The 14406-nt window shown below is 37.3% G+C and overlaps 2 protein-coding genes across 7 annotated transcripts in view; one reads left to right on the plus strand and one right to left on the minus strand.

Annotated features, from left to right (window-relative positions):
* The first annotated feature begins 8297 nt into the window (after positions 1-8297).
* LOC116004246 (probable histone H2A.3) lies at positions 8298-10744 on the plus strand. 2 transcript variants are annotated; one of them, XM_031244224.1, is made up of 3 exons: positions 8298-8570; positions 8694-8935; positions 10150-10744. In XM_031244224.1, exons 1-2 carry the CDS (start codon positions 8382-8384, stop codon positions 8901-8903), a joined length of 399 nt encoding a protein of 132 aa, XP_031100084.1. In that variant the 5' UTR covers positions 8298-8381; the 3' UTR covers positions 8904-8935; positions 10150-10744. The 2 variants fall into 2 exon arrangements, with proteins under 2 accessions (XP_031100084.1, XP_031100076.1); XM_031244216.1 differs by lacking the exon at positions 10150-10744 and having other exon boundaries at positions 8694-9178.
* Positions 10745-11441: 697 nt separating this feature from the next.
* LOC116009822 (formin-like protein 5) overlaps positions 11442-14406 on the minus strand; it is a 7273-nt gene continuing 4308 nt past the window's right edge. For all 5 annotated transcript variants that reach the window (XM_031248963.1, XM_031248962.1, XM_031248960.1 and 2 more), the window contains 3 exons: positions 14172-14374; positions 13314-13549; positions 11442-12764 (listed from right to left, as the gene is read on the minus strand). In XM_031248963.1, coding sequence (XP_031104823.1) covers positions 11922-12764; positions 13314-13549; positions 14172-14374 — 1282 coding nt within the window. In that variant the 3' untranslated portion in view covers positions 11442-11921. The remainder of the gene's footprint in view (positions 12765-13313; positions 13550-14171; positions 14375-14406) is intronic.

Consider the following 14406-nt stretch of genomic DNA (forward strand, 5'->3'; position numbering starts at 1 on the left):
GTTCGCATTGCATGACCACCATCTTGAAGTGGGTGTGTGGTAGTGGTAACCTCAGCGGAGGAAGTTGAAACCTGTGTATCTGACTGAGTAGCCGATGATGAAGATTGTCCGGGGACAGGAACCGATGCTGATGTATCTGCAAAAGGAGTAGCACATAGTGGTAACGCCTGTGTAGGAGTGAGAACTGGAGCTGTAGCCCATGGTGTGTCTGATGACGGAGTTAAAGTGTCGGATTGCATAGATCCCTGTATAGCAAAAGGAAAAATGTGCTCAACAAAACGAACATGACGGCAGATAAAGATTTTTCCAGTGTTAGGATCTAAGCAACGGTATCCCCTATATGAAACTGGGTAACCTAAGAAGACGCACGGAGCTGACCGATACTCAATTTTATGACGATTATAAGGGCGGAGGTATGGATAGCAACGACACCCGAAGACACGGAGGAAGGTATATGGTGGGTGGGTTTCATACAGTTTGAAGTAGGGACTTTTGAACTGGAGAGCAGCAGATGGTAAGCAGTTTATTAGGTAAGTAGCAGTTTCGAAGGCATAGTCCCAATATTTTATCGAGGTGGAACTTTCAGCAAGTAGTGATAGACCAGTTTCAACAACATGACGGTTGCGGCGCTCTACCCTGCCGTTTTGTTCATGGGTGTAAGCGCAAGATTGCCTATGTACTATTCCAAGAGTTTCAAAAATGGAGTGTAAGTGACGATACTCTCCGCCTAAGTCGGACTGGATGGCTTTGATAGAACACGAAAACCGCCGTTCTACCATTACCCGGAATAAATTAAAAATTTTATATATGTCTGATTTTACCCGTAAGGGATAAAACCAGGTGAACCGAGTACAGTCATCGACAAAAAGTACAAAATAACGATGCCCGGAACTAGAGATAACAGGCGACGGACCCCAAATGTCCGTATATAGTAAATCTAATACATTTTTGCTACTGCCTGTAATTCTATCTAATGGAAACCGGGATGATTTCCCGAGATGACAAGAAATACAATCATTTAAGAAACTATTTTTATTGGAGGTGACAGGACAATCTTTCAGAACACGACGAAGGACTTGGTCGTGTGGATGACCGAGACGCTGGTGCCAAACAGCAGACGAGGCACGGGCAAACACAAACGCAGAATGACTCCGAGGCAGCAACAAACGGTATAGCCCGCCGACGGTGGACCCTTTAAGAAGAATTGCCCGGGTTGTGCAGTCCTTCACAAAAAAACAAATCTTTTGTTTTCATTAGTGAATCTATGGACAGATAATAAAGGAATAGATAACTTAGGGACATGCAGAATATTAGACATTCGAAATTTGTGCAACGCAAAAGGAATAACCGTGCTACCAACACTAGAAATTTCTAAACCTGCGCCATTACCAACTTTAAGCACATCATTCCCAGTGTACTAATCTGCATGATCCATCATCTGTGCGTCTGGCGTGGCATGGGTGGAAGCGCCAGTATCAGGATACCATGCCTCAGCCGATGTCGGTGCCGCAGACTCGCCCGGGAACGTCGCGTGTGCATGGGCAACCGGCCAATCATCGTAACGTTTGTAGCACGTCACAGCACTGTGACCATTCACCCGGCAAATCTGGCAACGCGGCACACCGTTTCGACCACGGCCGTTACCGCGACCGCGCCCGTTACGACCTCCGCGTCCAGAGGAGTTCTGCTGACCACCATTGCCGATTCTATCGCGACCGGCGTAAAAAGCTGATTGATTTGCATGCAGCGATGGATCGGCTACGGCAAAATCGTTCGCCTGAATAAACTCTTGCGCCCGCAAGTGATCGGCCAACTGCGTCAGGGTGACTGGAGTGCCCGGAGTGGTGAGAGAGCTCGCCATCGCGCGGTACTCCGGCCGCAGACCACGAAGGACATACAGGAGCTGCTCATCCGGAGACAGAGGACGGGCGGCGAGCGAGAGTGCTTCGATGATAACCTGTGCTTGCCCGAGATACTCGGCCGGTGTGAGGTTGTGTTGTCGTAGAGTCTGGAACTGGCCAAGGAGGCTAAAACACCGCGATCGGGAAGTTGACGCAAACGCGGCGGAGATAGACTCACATACCTCCCGCGACGTCTCCTTGCCAACAGCGAGGTACATGACCTCGGTTGTGAGAGAAGACACGACCAGCGACAGAATTGCCTGGTCTTGCTGAACCCAAGGGAGGTAGGCAGGGTTCGGAACGCACGGCGGCGACGCTCGCGGCGATGGTCGGCGGAGGGCACGGCAACGATCCATCCAAATAGCCAACGAGGCCTTGACTGCTTAGGAAAGGCAGAATCTGCGTACGCCAATATAGGTAGTTCGTGGAGTTTAGTTTTATGGAGACACAATGGTGGCTCGTGGAGAGATTGATCGCCGGCGAAGGGGGTACGGCGATCGTAGGGGTGATCGCACCAGCGTCGGTAGGATTGGTCATGGCGACGTGTATGAGGATAGGGAAAAAGGAAGCGGAAGGGTTTCGAACCTAACGTCTGATACCAGATGAACGTAACCAATCTTGATTGATTCAATTACAGAGTTACAGAGTCCCTATACAAGAGCTAACTCAAAACACTCCTACTCTAAAGGGAATTAAGTATTGACTAAACAATAGCCACAAGACTTAAAACTATACAATAAAATATGTTACAAGATATAAAGATAATATTATTAACATGATGAAATGATAATTACTCCAACGGCTCTCCATTATTACGACTCAGCACTCAATGTATGCTCACCATTACCAACACTCAATGTATGCTCACCATTACTAGCACTCAATGTATGCTCGCCAAGATGAGGAATCCGTTACACTCACCAGAGGAAGAGCCATTGCAGCCATAGTATAAATAGCAGACTTGTGGTAGAGAATAGTGGAGACACTTTGTTTATGATACACAACACTACTATACTGTACTAAAATCACTCACTCTCACTAAGTACACAGATCTACATTGTGGTACCAAAATCATTGTTACTCACATATCTATTGTACTTACCCATTACACTCAAATAATACTATATTTCACTTCTATCAAATATACCCGGTAACAATACTTACCGTCATTGGTGTTTTCGTTGAGAGCTGAGGCCAAATTTCAGGCAAAGCTCTATATATTACAAAAGAAGGTCGCCATGGTGCCTTACATGGAAGGGCGTCCGCCTCCTCAAACAGCGTCGCCTCCTCATCAAATGGCGTCCGCCTCCTCAAGCGGCATCCTCCGGCGCTGCTTCCTCATTCTCCAGCGGTGCCTCCTCATCAATTGACGCCCGCCTCCTCCAGCGGCGCCTCCTCATCAAGCGACATCGCCTCCTCAAGTGGCGTCCTCCTCATCAAGCGGCGTCGCCTCCTCATCCACGGTGTCCGCCTCCTCAAGTGGCGTATTTTTAGTGTACTTAATGGTCATGGTCCGCCGTGACTAATTCCGTACAAATAAAAAAAAATCTATTCCCTTAGGGCCGGCATGAGATCCGATCTCGCTAACTACCTGACGGGAGGGTGTTTTCAAAATAAAGCTTAAGGCTTTGTTACGAAGACACCACACTCTATTCCCTTAGGGCCGGCACGAGATCCAATCTCGCTAGCTACCTGACGGGAGGGTGTTTTCTAGGTAAAACTTAAGGCTTTGTTACGAAAACACCACACTCTAGTCCCTTAGGGCCGGCACAGAATCCGATCTTGCTAGCTACCTGACGGGAGAGCTGACCTTTTACCGAGCCTACGGCTGGTCGGAGTGAGCTCGCACACAGAACGCCCAAAAACACACACAAAAAAAACAAACAAATAAACAAACAACCAAAAATAAAATTAGTATTATAGGTTTTATATACACTTTAATATTATATATGTGCATATATACATACATATATATAAAGGGGTGGGGGCAGCTGCCCCCATATTGGCTCCGTCTCTACCGTTAGTAGTAAAAGTCTTGCAGCTAGAGTCTCAAAGTCGAGTTGTGATATCCAAAAGTTGTGAAGTATTAATCTTGTTGCATGTCTTTTCGAATAAAGATTAAGAAGAGAAAAATTAGTCTCAAAAGGACTAGCTAAATGAGTGAAACATGATTCTCAAACTAAAAGTTACGAATTTGGTTCTAATCAAAACCCTGTCGGTCAAACTCACATGCTACATTAATATCTTTATTCTTTTGGTGATCAAAAGGGACCTAGAGGTCCCGGAGGCTAATGACTTCGGCTAATAGCAAAGTCCGAGGCATCCCGCTGGAGTAAGTCCGTCAAATCTTCCCGCTTGAAAATAATTGAGGTAAAATTTTTATACTAAGATCCACTTACAAAATGGACCATAATCCACAACATAACTACATACGGAATATTTGTTACTCACCCCATTAAAAAATATATACACACACATTTTAAAAAGTATATTACAGTAAGGGATATATTTTAATTTCGTTTACTAATCATTTATGTAATATGAGGTAATTGTCTTATTAGATTCAATTTTTTTTTTATATACAGTTTATTTGAATTCAGTTCCCGTATGGTGGGATGTGTTTCCGTGCGGTTGTGCGGTGACTTTAGGTGCGTAATTTTCTTCTTAAGGTGCGTGATTTGTATGTTTAAGGTGCGCAAGTGTTGAAACGTAAGGTGTGTGAACCTAAAGCTTAAGGTACGTGATTTTCCTTCTTAAAGTGCGTTTTTTTCCTTCTTAAGGTGCGTGATATGTATGCTTAAGGTGCGTGATATATATGTTTAAGGTGCGTGAGTTGTTGAAACTTAAAGTGCATCATTTTAAAACCGTAGGTGCGTTGTTTGTGTTCTTAAGTTGCATGATTTGTGTACTTAAGGTGTGTGGTTTATGTACTTAAGGTGCGCAGTGTGTGTTCTTAACTGAAGGTGCACTATTTTAAAACTTTAGGTGCATGGTTTGTGTTCTTAGCTTAAGGTGCGTGGTTTGTGTACTTACAGGGCGTTTGGTTGGGAAGAGGGAATTAGGGGGGAAAAGAATTGTAATTCGGTGGAATTGCAATTCAATGAATAAAGTAAGAATTGAAATTATAGTGTTTGGTATGCAGAAATAGGAGTACAGGAAATTGAAAGATAATAAGCGACAAAATGACTAAAATGCCCTTATGTTGTAGTAATAGTAGTAGTAGTAGTATTAATAATAATAATAATAATAATAATAATAATAATAATTTCAAAATAATAATAAGTATAAGTATAATAATAATTCATTCAAATAATAATAATAATAATAATAATAATAATTCTTTTAAAACAATAATATAATAATAATAATTCTTTCAAAATAATAATAATAATAATTCTTTCAAAATAATAATGATAATAATTCTTTCAAAATAATAATAATAATTCTTTCAAATTTAAAAAAAATAAAATAAAAAGACAAAGGGTATGGGAGGAGGGACAAAATTGTCTTTACATCAACAAATTGCTCCTTCTCCCCATGAATTGCAATTCATCATTTGGAGGGAATTGCAATTCCGCGTAGTTTAGGAATTCACTGAATTGCAATTCAATATTCCTCCCAAACTACATCCAACCAAACAGGCCATCAAGGTGCGCCGTTTTAATGCTTAAGGTGAGTACCGCACAACTGCACGAGAAATATAACCGCACCTAAACCCTTCCCAATGTTACTTTACATAGTGAAGTTATAAATATTGTTGAATGTATTAAATGAGCTATTAAACATCTCAATTTATTATGGAGTGAAAGAAAAACGAAGTAGAGTACTAAGTTGCATCCGTCTAAAGAAAGAATGGGAGCATTTGAATAATTTGATAATAATCGTTGTTTTTGTCCCCTCTACATTGTTGAAAACGACATCAAACAACAAAGACAACATAAAAATTGTGTATTTAATATATTGAGGGAATAAAGATGAGGCAGGAGAAGATAAAATCAAAAGCCTTTGGGCTACGACCCAAGAAGGACAATGGTTGACAGGTAAGTTACATATTTATAGCAATTTTTTTTTTTTTTGACAAATTCAAGTAGGAGAGAGAATGAGAAGGGAAAAAGAAGAAAAAAATTCTAACAAAATTAAGGGAAAAAAAAAACAGAACACAGAAATGATAACGTGCAAAAGGTAACATATTTCTCTCATCATGTAGACCTACAAAAATTTCACAATTGCCAAGAGAAAAATCTAACAAAAAATCATTTTCTTCAGTTGTGTAAAAATTCTACTATGATTTTTTGGTCTTCATAAACTTGAGAAAAAATCACAAATATAGTTGATTTTACACTTTAAAAATGACACACGTTTTTTTCTTGAGTTACAATATGTTGTGGTGAGTCGAGATATTATTTTCAATTTTCATTGGTAAAGTGCTATTTTTTTTAAAATAAGTAAAGTAAGTGATAAATATGATATATTTATATATATAAAAATTCAACCTAAAATAAAAATAATAAATATGCAATTGAATAAGTTTTATATTTTTCCAGTCAACTTGGAAAAATAATCCGATCCAATAGATTGAATTTATTTTTCATTTTAGGAATATAATTCCTAATTGATTTGAACTTTCTCAAATCAAAGACTTCACCAAAAGTGTGAATAAATTTTTTCACATCTTAAATTCAAGTTCAAAATGTCTTGGTTATCTAACGTCATCTTAGCGAAATAACTACTCCGTATTAACTTTTAACTTATGTTGTTTACTTTTACACTTTTATAAAAATATAAAATATTATCAAAATTCATTAATTATAATTATTCCCAACAATTTAAAATTTTGTGTGGACATTGGACTTATCTGATTACATGATACGAGTAACTTTGATGGTGTCAAAGAAATATGTAAACTAATTTACTTTTTTGTATTCAAAGTTTTTAGTGATTAAGGGGTTGTTTACTAACTTTGAAAAATGGAGAATTTTCCAAAAAAATGAAGAAATGAAGAAGTGGAAAAAGGAAAAAATGGAGAAATTGTTTACTAAACTCATTTTTCCAAATCCATTCTCCACTCCATTCTTCCAAATCCTATAGAAAATTGGAGAGAAAGAAATCAGCATTCCCCAAATGGAAGAATGGAACACACGGGTGAACAGTGCATGAGGTCACGGGATCAATTCTTGCTTGTGGCATTTTTGCTTCTTGCTTCCTTTTTTTTTTCTCCTCCTTTCTTCCGCTCTTCTTTGTCACCCCGTCTTCCTTTTTCTTTCTTTTATTTTTTTTTAATTTCTTTCTTTTATTATTATTATTATTATTATTATTATTATTATTATTATTATTATTATTATTATTATTATTATTATTATTATTAAATTCTTATTATTTTTATTACTATTATTATTATTATTACTTTCTTTTATTTTTTTTAATTTCTTTCTTTTATTATTATTATTATTATTAAATTCTTATTATTTTTATTACTATTATTATTATTATTGTTGTTGTTGTTATTGTTATTATTATTATTATTATTAAATATTAAATTATTATTATTATTAATGTTATTATTATTAAATTATTATTATTATTATTATTATTATTATTATTATGTGTTAATATCATCTGTGGTCCTAAACGTTTAAATTGACCACCCACGATCCTTCGACTTTCAAATTGTTACCATCCGTAGTCCAAGTTAACCACTAATGATCCTTCAACTATCAAATTTTATTTTTATTATTATTATTAAATAATTCTTATTATTTTTATTACTATTATTATTATTATCCTTTTTTTTTTCATTTTTGCTTTTCCATCCTCTTTATACACAAAGAGTTGTCGTTGTTGTTATTATTATTATTATTATTATTATTATTATTATTGTATTTAATAAAATTAGAAAATTAGAAAAATGAAAAACTGGAGAAATGGAGAGATGGAAAACTGGAGGAATGGAGAAGGAAAACTGGAAAACTGGAAAAATAGAAAACTGGAAATGGAAAAACAGAGAAATGAAGTAAACGACCCCTAATAATTTCGCTAAATTGTACTCTGTAATCACCTATACATTGTAAGGAAAAATTTTCAGAATTTTAAAAAGATTTTTTTTTTTTGGAAAAATTTAAAAAGATTTTTTGAAACCAGAATTTTAAAAAGATAGTTGTGTAATATAAACAGAACAATCATAATATAGGGGCAAATTTGTAATAACTCAAGAGTCCGGACCAGTTGAGGCTCAATTGCTCAAAGCACTTTAAGGCGGTCGGATCCACATCTCAACCGTTAATGCTTTTAAAATCTGACGGATAGAAACCACGATCTGTGTGCTTGAATTCTATTGGTAGAGTTTGAAATCCCAAAGCCCTATATAAACACCAACCCTCTCTCCACCCACCCAGCCAAAGTAACAGTATTGGTTAACCGCTTGTATTTCACAGCGAAATCCCTCTTTTGTACCCTTTGTTGAGTGGTAATACTGAAACAGCAATGGCGGGTCGTGGCAAAACCCTTGGTTCCGGAGCGGCCAAGAAGGCCCAGTCTCGTAGCAGCAAGGCCGGTCTCCAGTTCCCCGTCGGTCGTATCGCCCGTTTCCTCAAGGCCGGCAAGTACGCCGAGCGTGTCGGTGCCGGAGCTCCCGTCTATCTCGCCGCCGTCCTCGAATACCTCGCTGCTGAGGTATGAATAATTGAATATATTTCCCTAATTGAATGAAAGTGTAGAAAGAATTTGTCAGGTTTAGGGAAATAAATTTGAATCTTCGTTTCTAGGGTTTCTAATTTTTCGGTTTGGTGGCTTCAGGTGCTTGAATTGGCTGGAAATGCTGCGAGGGACAATAAGAAGACTAGGATCGTGCCGAGGCACATCCAATTGGCTGTGAGGAACGATGAGGAGCTGAGCAAGCTGCTTGGAGATGTGACTATTGCCAATGGTGGTGTGATGCCGAACATTCACAACCTCTTGCTTCCGAAGAAGGCTGGTGGCTCCTCAAAGCCGGCTGACGAGGATTAGATGGATCGATGCCAGATTTTTGTCTTGTTTGGGTGGGGAGGCAGTGTTTATTTGATTTTCAAATAGCTGTGTTTTTTTTAGTATTTATAGAAATTCGGGTCTGACTTCTTATTTTGTTTCTTGTTGTTGTTAGGCTTTCTTTTTGTTTTTGTGAATACAAATGGAATGGAAATTACTGAAGTTATTGTCTTCTCTATATTTGTCAATTGTCCCATAACATTGATGAAAAACTACTCCTATGGCAGTTTAATTCTGCTAAACTATCCCTTGCTGAATTTCCAAGGCTTTGTTAGTTTGCTTTTATTTGATTTAATTAATTTCATATATGAAGATTGAAGTTTTTCCATTTATATTGCTTTTACTGGACATGGATGTGTAATGTTTATCAGCCTTGTTATAATTGAATGCTGGGTGGTGTTCCTTCTGTGTAGTTTATTGAAAGATTTAGATGTACAGGCCAAAGTATCTTGTACTAGACATAACCTTGGTATATGATTCTTTGTTAATTTATTGTTTGATGAGAATTGTTTTCAAGTAGTAATATGATATCATCTCTATGGGCAAGCCTGCTTTATGTAAAGAGTTGATGAAGTGATGAAGCTGGTATTTTTCATCTTTTTCTGTCTTGAGATTGTGGCCAGTTACAATAATGGAATATTCAATTGTTGCACTTTGTTCACTGATTTGAAATGCTTTTTAGTTTCAACATATGATGATTCTCTGTTGGTTTTATGGTTAAATTTTGATACTTGGAGTTCATAGTTTTCAAGGTAATACTTAGGGAGTTAGGGGTGGAGAATGCCATTGTATTAGTCTATTCAATATCTTTGACTATCTATCTGCTTGGGTAGAGGGTGAGAACTGGGAAGGATTTTAAGAGTTTGGTGGTTTGCAGTGAGAGTGAGGATTTGTGTATAAAGGCAACCATTGCATCTAACCTGTCACCTGTGCATTATTTAAATGTCTTGAATAATAAGGTAGGTTAAATGCCTTGCCTGCCAGCATTATGGATAGTCTTGTTGGTTCTATTCCTTTTTTATTCACAGATGTGATTGTGCTTTATGTAGGAATTTGAGGTTGGGACTATCTATCAGCTGCTTTCAAGCATGTTTTCTTGTTCCTTGAATTTCACTGCTGCAAGTTGAAGTTTCTGTGTCTTTAATTGTTCATTTATTTTGGATTTGTTATCAATTTCCCAATTTTTGGATTTCTAAATCATTTGGTCTAATTAATTACATGCTTTCAGGTACTTTAGTGGCTCACTTGCTCCAGAATTGCAGCTATGTACAATAAGATGGGAACTTTATGATAGTGTGAAGGCACAACCACTTGCTGTGAAAAACTTTATGATACCTTATTATGATAGTGTGAAGGCACAACCACTTGCTGTGAGGAACAGTGAAGAGCATAGTAGCACTGCTTGGATATTACTATGGTGGTATAATGTTCCCAATAGACCAGGAGCCAGTTATGGCCTGCTGATAATGCCTGGTTAGATGAGAGAAACAGCATATGTGAACTCTGGTTTTTCTTCATTATCAGTGTCTCTAACCATCAATCCCCATTCTTGGCTATTAACATGATATGGGCTGTGCTGTCACTGATTATCAAATAATAACTGGTTGTATGCTTAAGCCAAAGTTTTGTATAGCTGTGCTTCAAATAAAGTAGGGTCTAATGAAGTGTCATGGATGATCCATTATAGTAGGTTTTATGATTCTTGATTGCATGAGCACATGCTTTATTAGTTTGAGGTTTAAGGGTGTGTTCAGGTAGAGGGAAATATTTTGGAAAAACAGAGTTTGTACTAAAGTTTGAAATGGCATTCTTCAAAAGTAAAACAATTTGAAACAAAGTTTTCATTTCTCTTAACATAGCTGTGTTTGATTATTTTTAATTATAACCTTTTGGTTGTTGATTGACTTACTAGAGAGGCCAGGAGGAATTACTTGATAGAACTAGACATACAATTGGCAGTATCAATGGCTGTATCTTGATAATAAATAATGCTTTAGTTGGCTGGCTCTTTTTTGGTTTTTCAGTGTGCGATTGTTCCTTGTTTTAACTACTAGGGAGTTTTCAAAAAAAAAAAAAAAAAAACTACTAGGGAAGGGAATGGCAAATTATTGGTCCAAAAATAATCTTTAGATTCTGTATCTATAATTGATACATTTCGTACTTATAATTGAAAGTTTCTGTACATGTAGTTATTATATTATGTATTAGCAATTATCAAGTTATTTGTTTACATTTAACTATTAACTGAAGGTATAAAAATTTTATATCGGGTTCAAAATACAATATGAACATTGGTCGATGATATAACAATGGAAGGGGAAAACCTTTACCCCTAAGCATAATATGCCCATTGAAATATTATGACACCATGTTTCAATATAGCACCAATCATTTCAAAAGTGTTGAACCCACAAAATCATGCTCTGCAACTTAATATTGTTGTTGGCTCCAATATGTGTTGATAAGGATGGAGTCTGGAGGGGAAAAGCAAGAAAATAAAAACAGAAACAAAAATAAATAAATAAAAAAGGAGGCAAATAACATAATCTACAAATTTCTGGTGAAAAAGTCATCATTTCTTTCAAACATGGCTAGGATTGCTAAATAATGCCCAGACAGACTACCTTGCTTAATTACACAATCAAATAAACAATTAAAAACAAAATTAAGAATTACAAGAAGGGGGAGAGGATATGCCAAGTTAATTTTTCTACCTATTGCAGCAATGGTGTTTCACTAAACAAAAGACCTGAAGACCGCAATCTTACAACAGTTGCAGATCATCCTCGTACCACAGAAGTTTGTCGTGCAACAAATCAAAGATCATACCCATCTTTTTACCTGCTCCTAAATCTCTGAACTCACTTAAAATAGAATGAACCAAGTAAATTTTTAAACACAGGGTTCTGACACAGCGATGATAACATAATACCTCAAATTATTGCAGGTCAGAGTCTGACCAACCACTAAAATAGGTCAGGACTTGCACACTTGATGTAGCTACACCTCATCATCAGAGCCGGAACTGTCATATCGCCTATCAGTGATTGCTGGAAAAAGTTTATGACGAGGATCGGGGGGAGGAGATTGAGATTGTTGTGGTTCTGAAGAAGCAACTGCCATATTCTCTTTCCGTGGAGCCCATTTTGTCTTCATTTTTGTAGCTCCAACTTCTCTGCATACCTTATCTAGTATTATCAGAAAATCACGAACTATAACAAATAATCGCAGGCCTTCATCCTTTCCAGCATTTCCATGGAAGTAATCACCGGTGCTCTTAACTAGAGACATGATGCGCTTCTCTTCTTCAAGCAACCACATCACATCAACTTCAGCATTCTGCACAAAATTCTTTAGTGTCTGGATAAACCCATCGTCTTCACCCACTTGGTCCGTCACTGAATTTAGGAAATTCTTGGCTTTTACTAACGAATGACCAAGACTGGAAACTGTTGTTGTTAAGCTATCCGCATCTAGCACTGCAGCATTCTTCACATGCTCAAGCTCATTACCTAAACCTGACACAACTTGTAAACCAAGGCTTCGATGATACTCTTCCAAATCCTGGGTTGGATCATCAGCCGTTACGCTCGACATACCCTTTGCTTCCTTGGCACCTGCAGCTCGTACGCCTTCAGAGCGGATTATCTCCTGAACAACAAAGTGCAACAGTGTAATCTTTCCATCTGTCCCTTTCACATCTGATAACTTTAGTAGTGTGTCAAGTTTGAATGCTTGTGCACCACCACGGTATGTTCCATCATTCATGCGATTTCCTGTTTTTAGAACTGCCTCTAGCAGTTTGAGAAACAGCCTGCTTTTACGGAGTTCTGTGCAAGCAGCCTGGGTAAAGGATAAACAAGAAACAAAATGTTGAAATTTTCCAGGTAACAGAATGCAAAATGAAGTTAACTACTGTCAAATCTAAAACTAATAGCATCAAGGTCTGATGATGTGGTTCACGGAATCTATACTTGTGATATTCCTATCAAAACCAATTCCTTGTTACTAACCAGTGTAATGTTTCTTGACTATCAAGAAAATGAAGCTGTAATTATCACTTGGGATATTTGAAAATGGTGAGAAGGAATTTGGCAATAAGTGCACAGTTTAAGTCTTAGTTTTGATAGGGAGATCCGCAAGGCATGATAGATGTCAAGTAGATGACATCGATTGAAGGTGAACAGGATAGTATCAGGAGTCCAGGAGAAATGAATAATTACAGCAGGCTTAGATAATCACAAATGCGAACATTTGAAATGCAGCACCACTTGTAATTCAATGAATATGACAGGTTTATCTTCATCGTTAAAAGAGATTAGATGTTATTCACTGATACTCTTGCCTATTTTATGCTAAAGGACTCCAGTGGTCAAGAAAAATAATATCTACCTCCAAGGTTGCAAATGATTCTTTAACCATGGATGCCTCCTCCTGAAGGGTGCACATAAAAAGCAATGATTCCAGCCGTTTGAAGGCAAATGGAACATCAACTAAGACTTTCAGAAACCGCTCAGCATGCCCAAGTCGAGAAACCTCTCCATTATAGAGCCTCAGCTTCAGCTCTTCCTCAGATGTTGGTGCCATCTTCAGCAAAGTTTGAAGCAATTCTGATGGAAGCTCATGTCCTGATTTTTTTTTTTTTTTTAAAAAAAAAGGGTAGCCATTTATTTAATGAGGTGAAGTTAGCAAATAATACTCAAACTCCAAGAATCTTTTTTTTTTTTTTTTTTTTTTATAAATATATGGTAGCTGAGAATCAAAATTCAAAAAACAAATGCTTAAATCTTTAATTAAAAGTAAGGCTATATATATATATATATATAGGGTGAGGTTCCTATGAGAACCACCCTCCCATGAGTTCATGAGAACCAATCTAGTGCATTAAAAAAACATATCTATGGATGAGATCAATTGGGGGGTTCAAGATTCGCATGTGCATATGGGGCATGTGTTGTGTGCAATTGGGGGTTTCAAAATTCGCGTGTGCATATTAAGCATGCGTTGTGTGCAATTGGGGGATTCAAAATTCACGTGTGCATATTAAGCATGTGTTTGTGTGCAACATAGGATATGCATACAACACATGCCCCATATGTGCATGCGAATTTTGAACCCCCAAACTAATCTCATCCATAGATCTAATTTTTTTAATGCACCAGATTGGTTCTCATGGACTCATGGGGAGGGTGATGAAACATCTTCTATTTTTATGCAGCATTTATCCCATAAAAAGGGAAACATAATCACCTTCCTTAAGAGCGTCACAAACTTCTTCTGTTGTCACATTTAAAGCTTTTAGAAGAATTGCTAAGTTCTGTGCCTTCTTTTGATCAATAATTTGAATATACTGGTTAGAAGCATCTTGAAATGGATTGTCTTTCTTGGTATCCTTCTTGTTTTTATCAGCAGAAGCATAACCAAATAGACTCTCTATCATCTCTTCATTAAACCTGTTCAAAAAAAAAAAAAAAAAAAAAAAAAA

Source organism: Ipomoea triloba, chromosome 2 (assembly GCF_003576645.1).
Source record: "Ipomoea triloba cultivar NCNSP0323 chromosome 2, ASM357664v1".
Classification (NCBI taxonomy): Eukaryota; Viridiplantae; Streptophyta; class Magnoliopsida; order Solanales; family Convolvulaceae; genus Ipomoea; species Ipomoea triloba.

Excerpts from the sequence above, each read along its gene's own strand:
- LOC116004246 (XM_031244224.1), top strand. The coding sequence starts at position 8,382 with ATGGCGGGTCGTGGCAAAACCCTTGGTTCCGGAGCGGCCAAGAAGGCC. Across the intron at positions 8,571-8,693 it reads TCGAATACCTCGCTGCTGAG|GTGCTTGAATTGGCTGGAAA; the intron begins GTATGAATAATT and ends TGGTGGCTTCAG.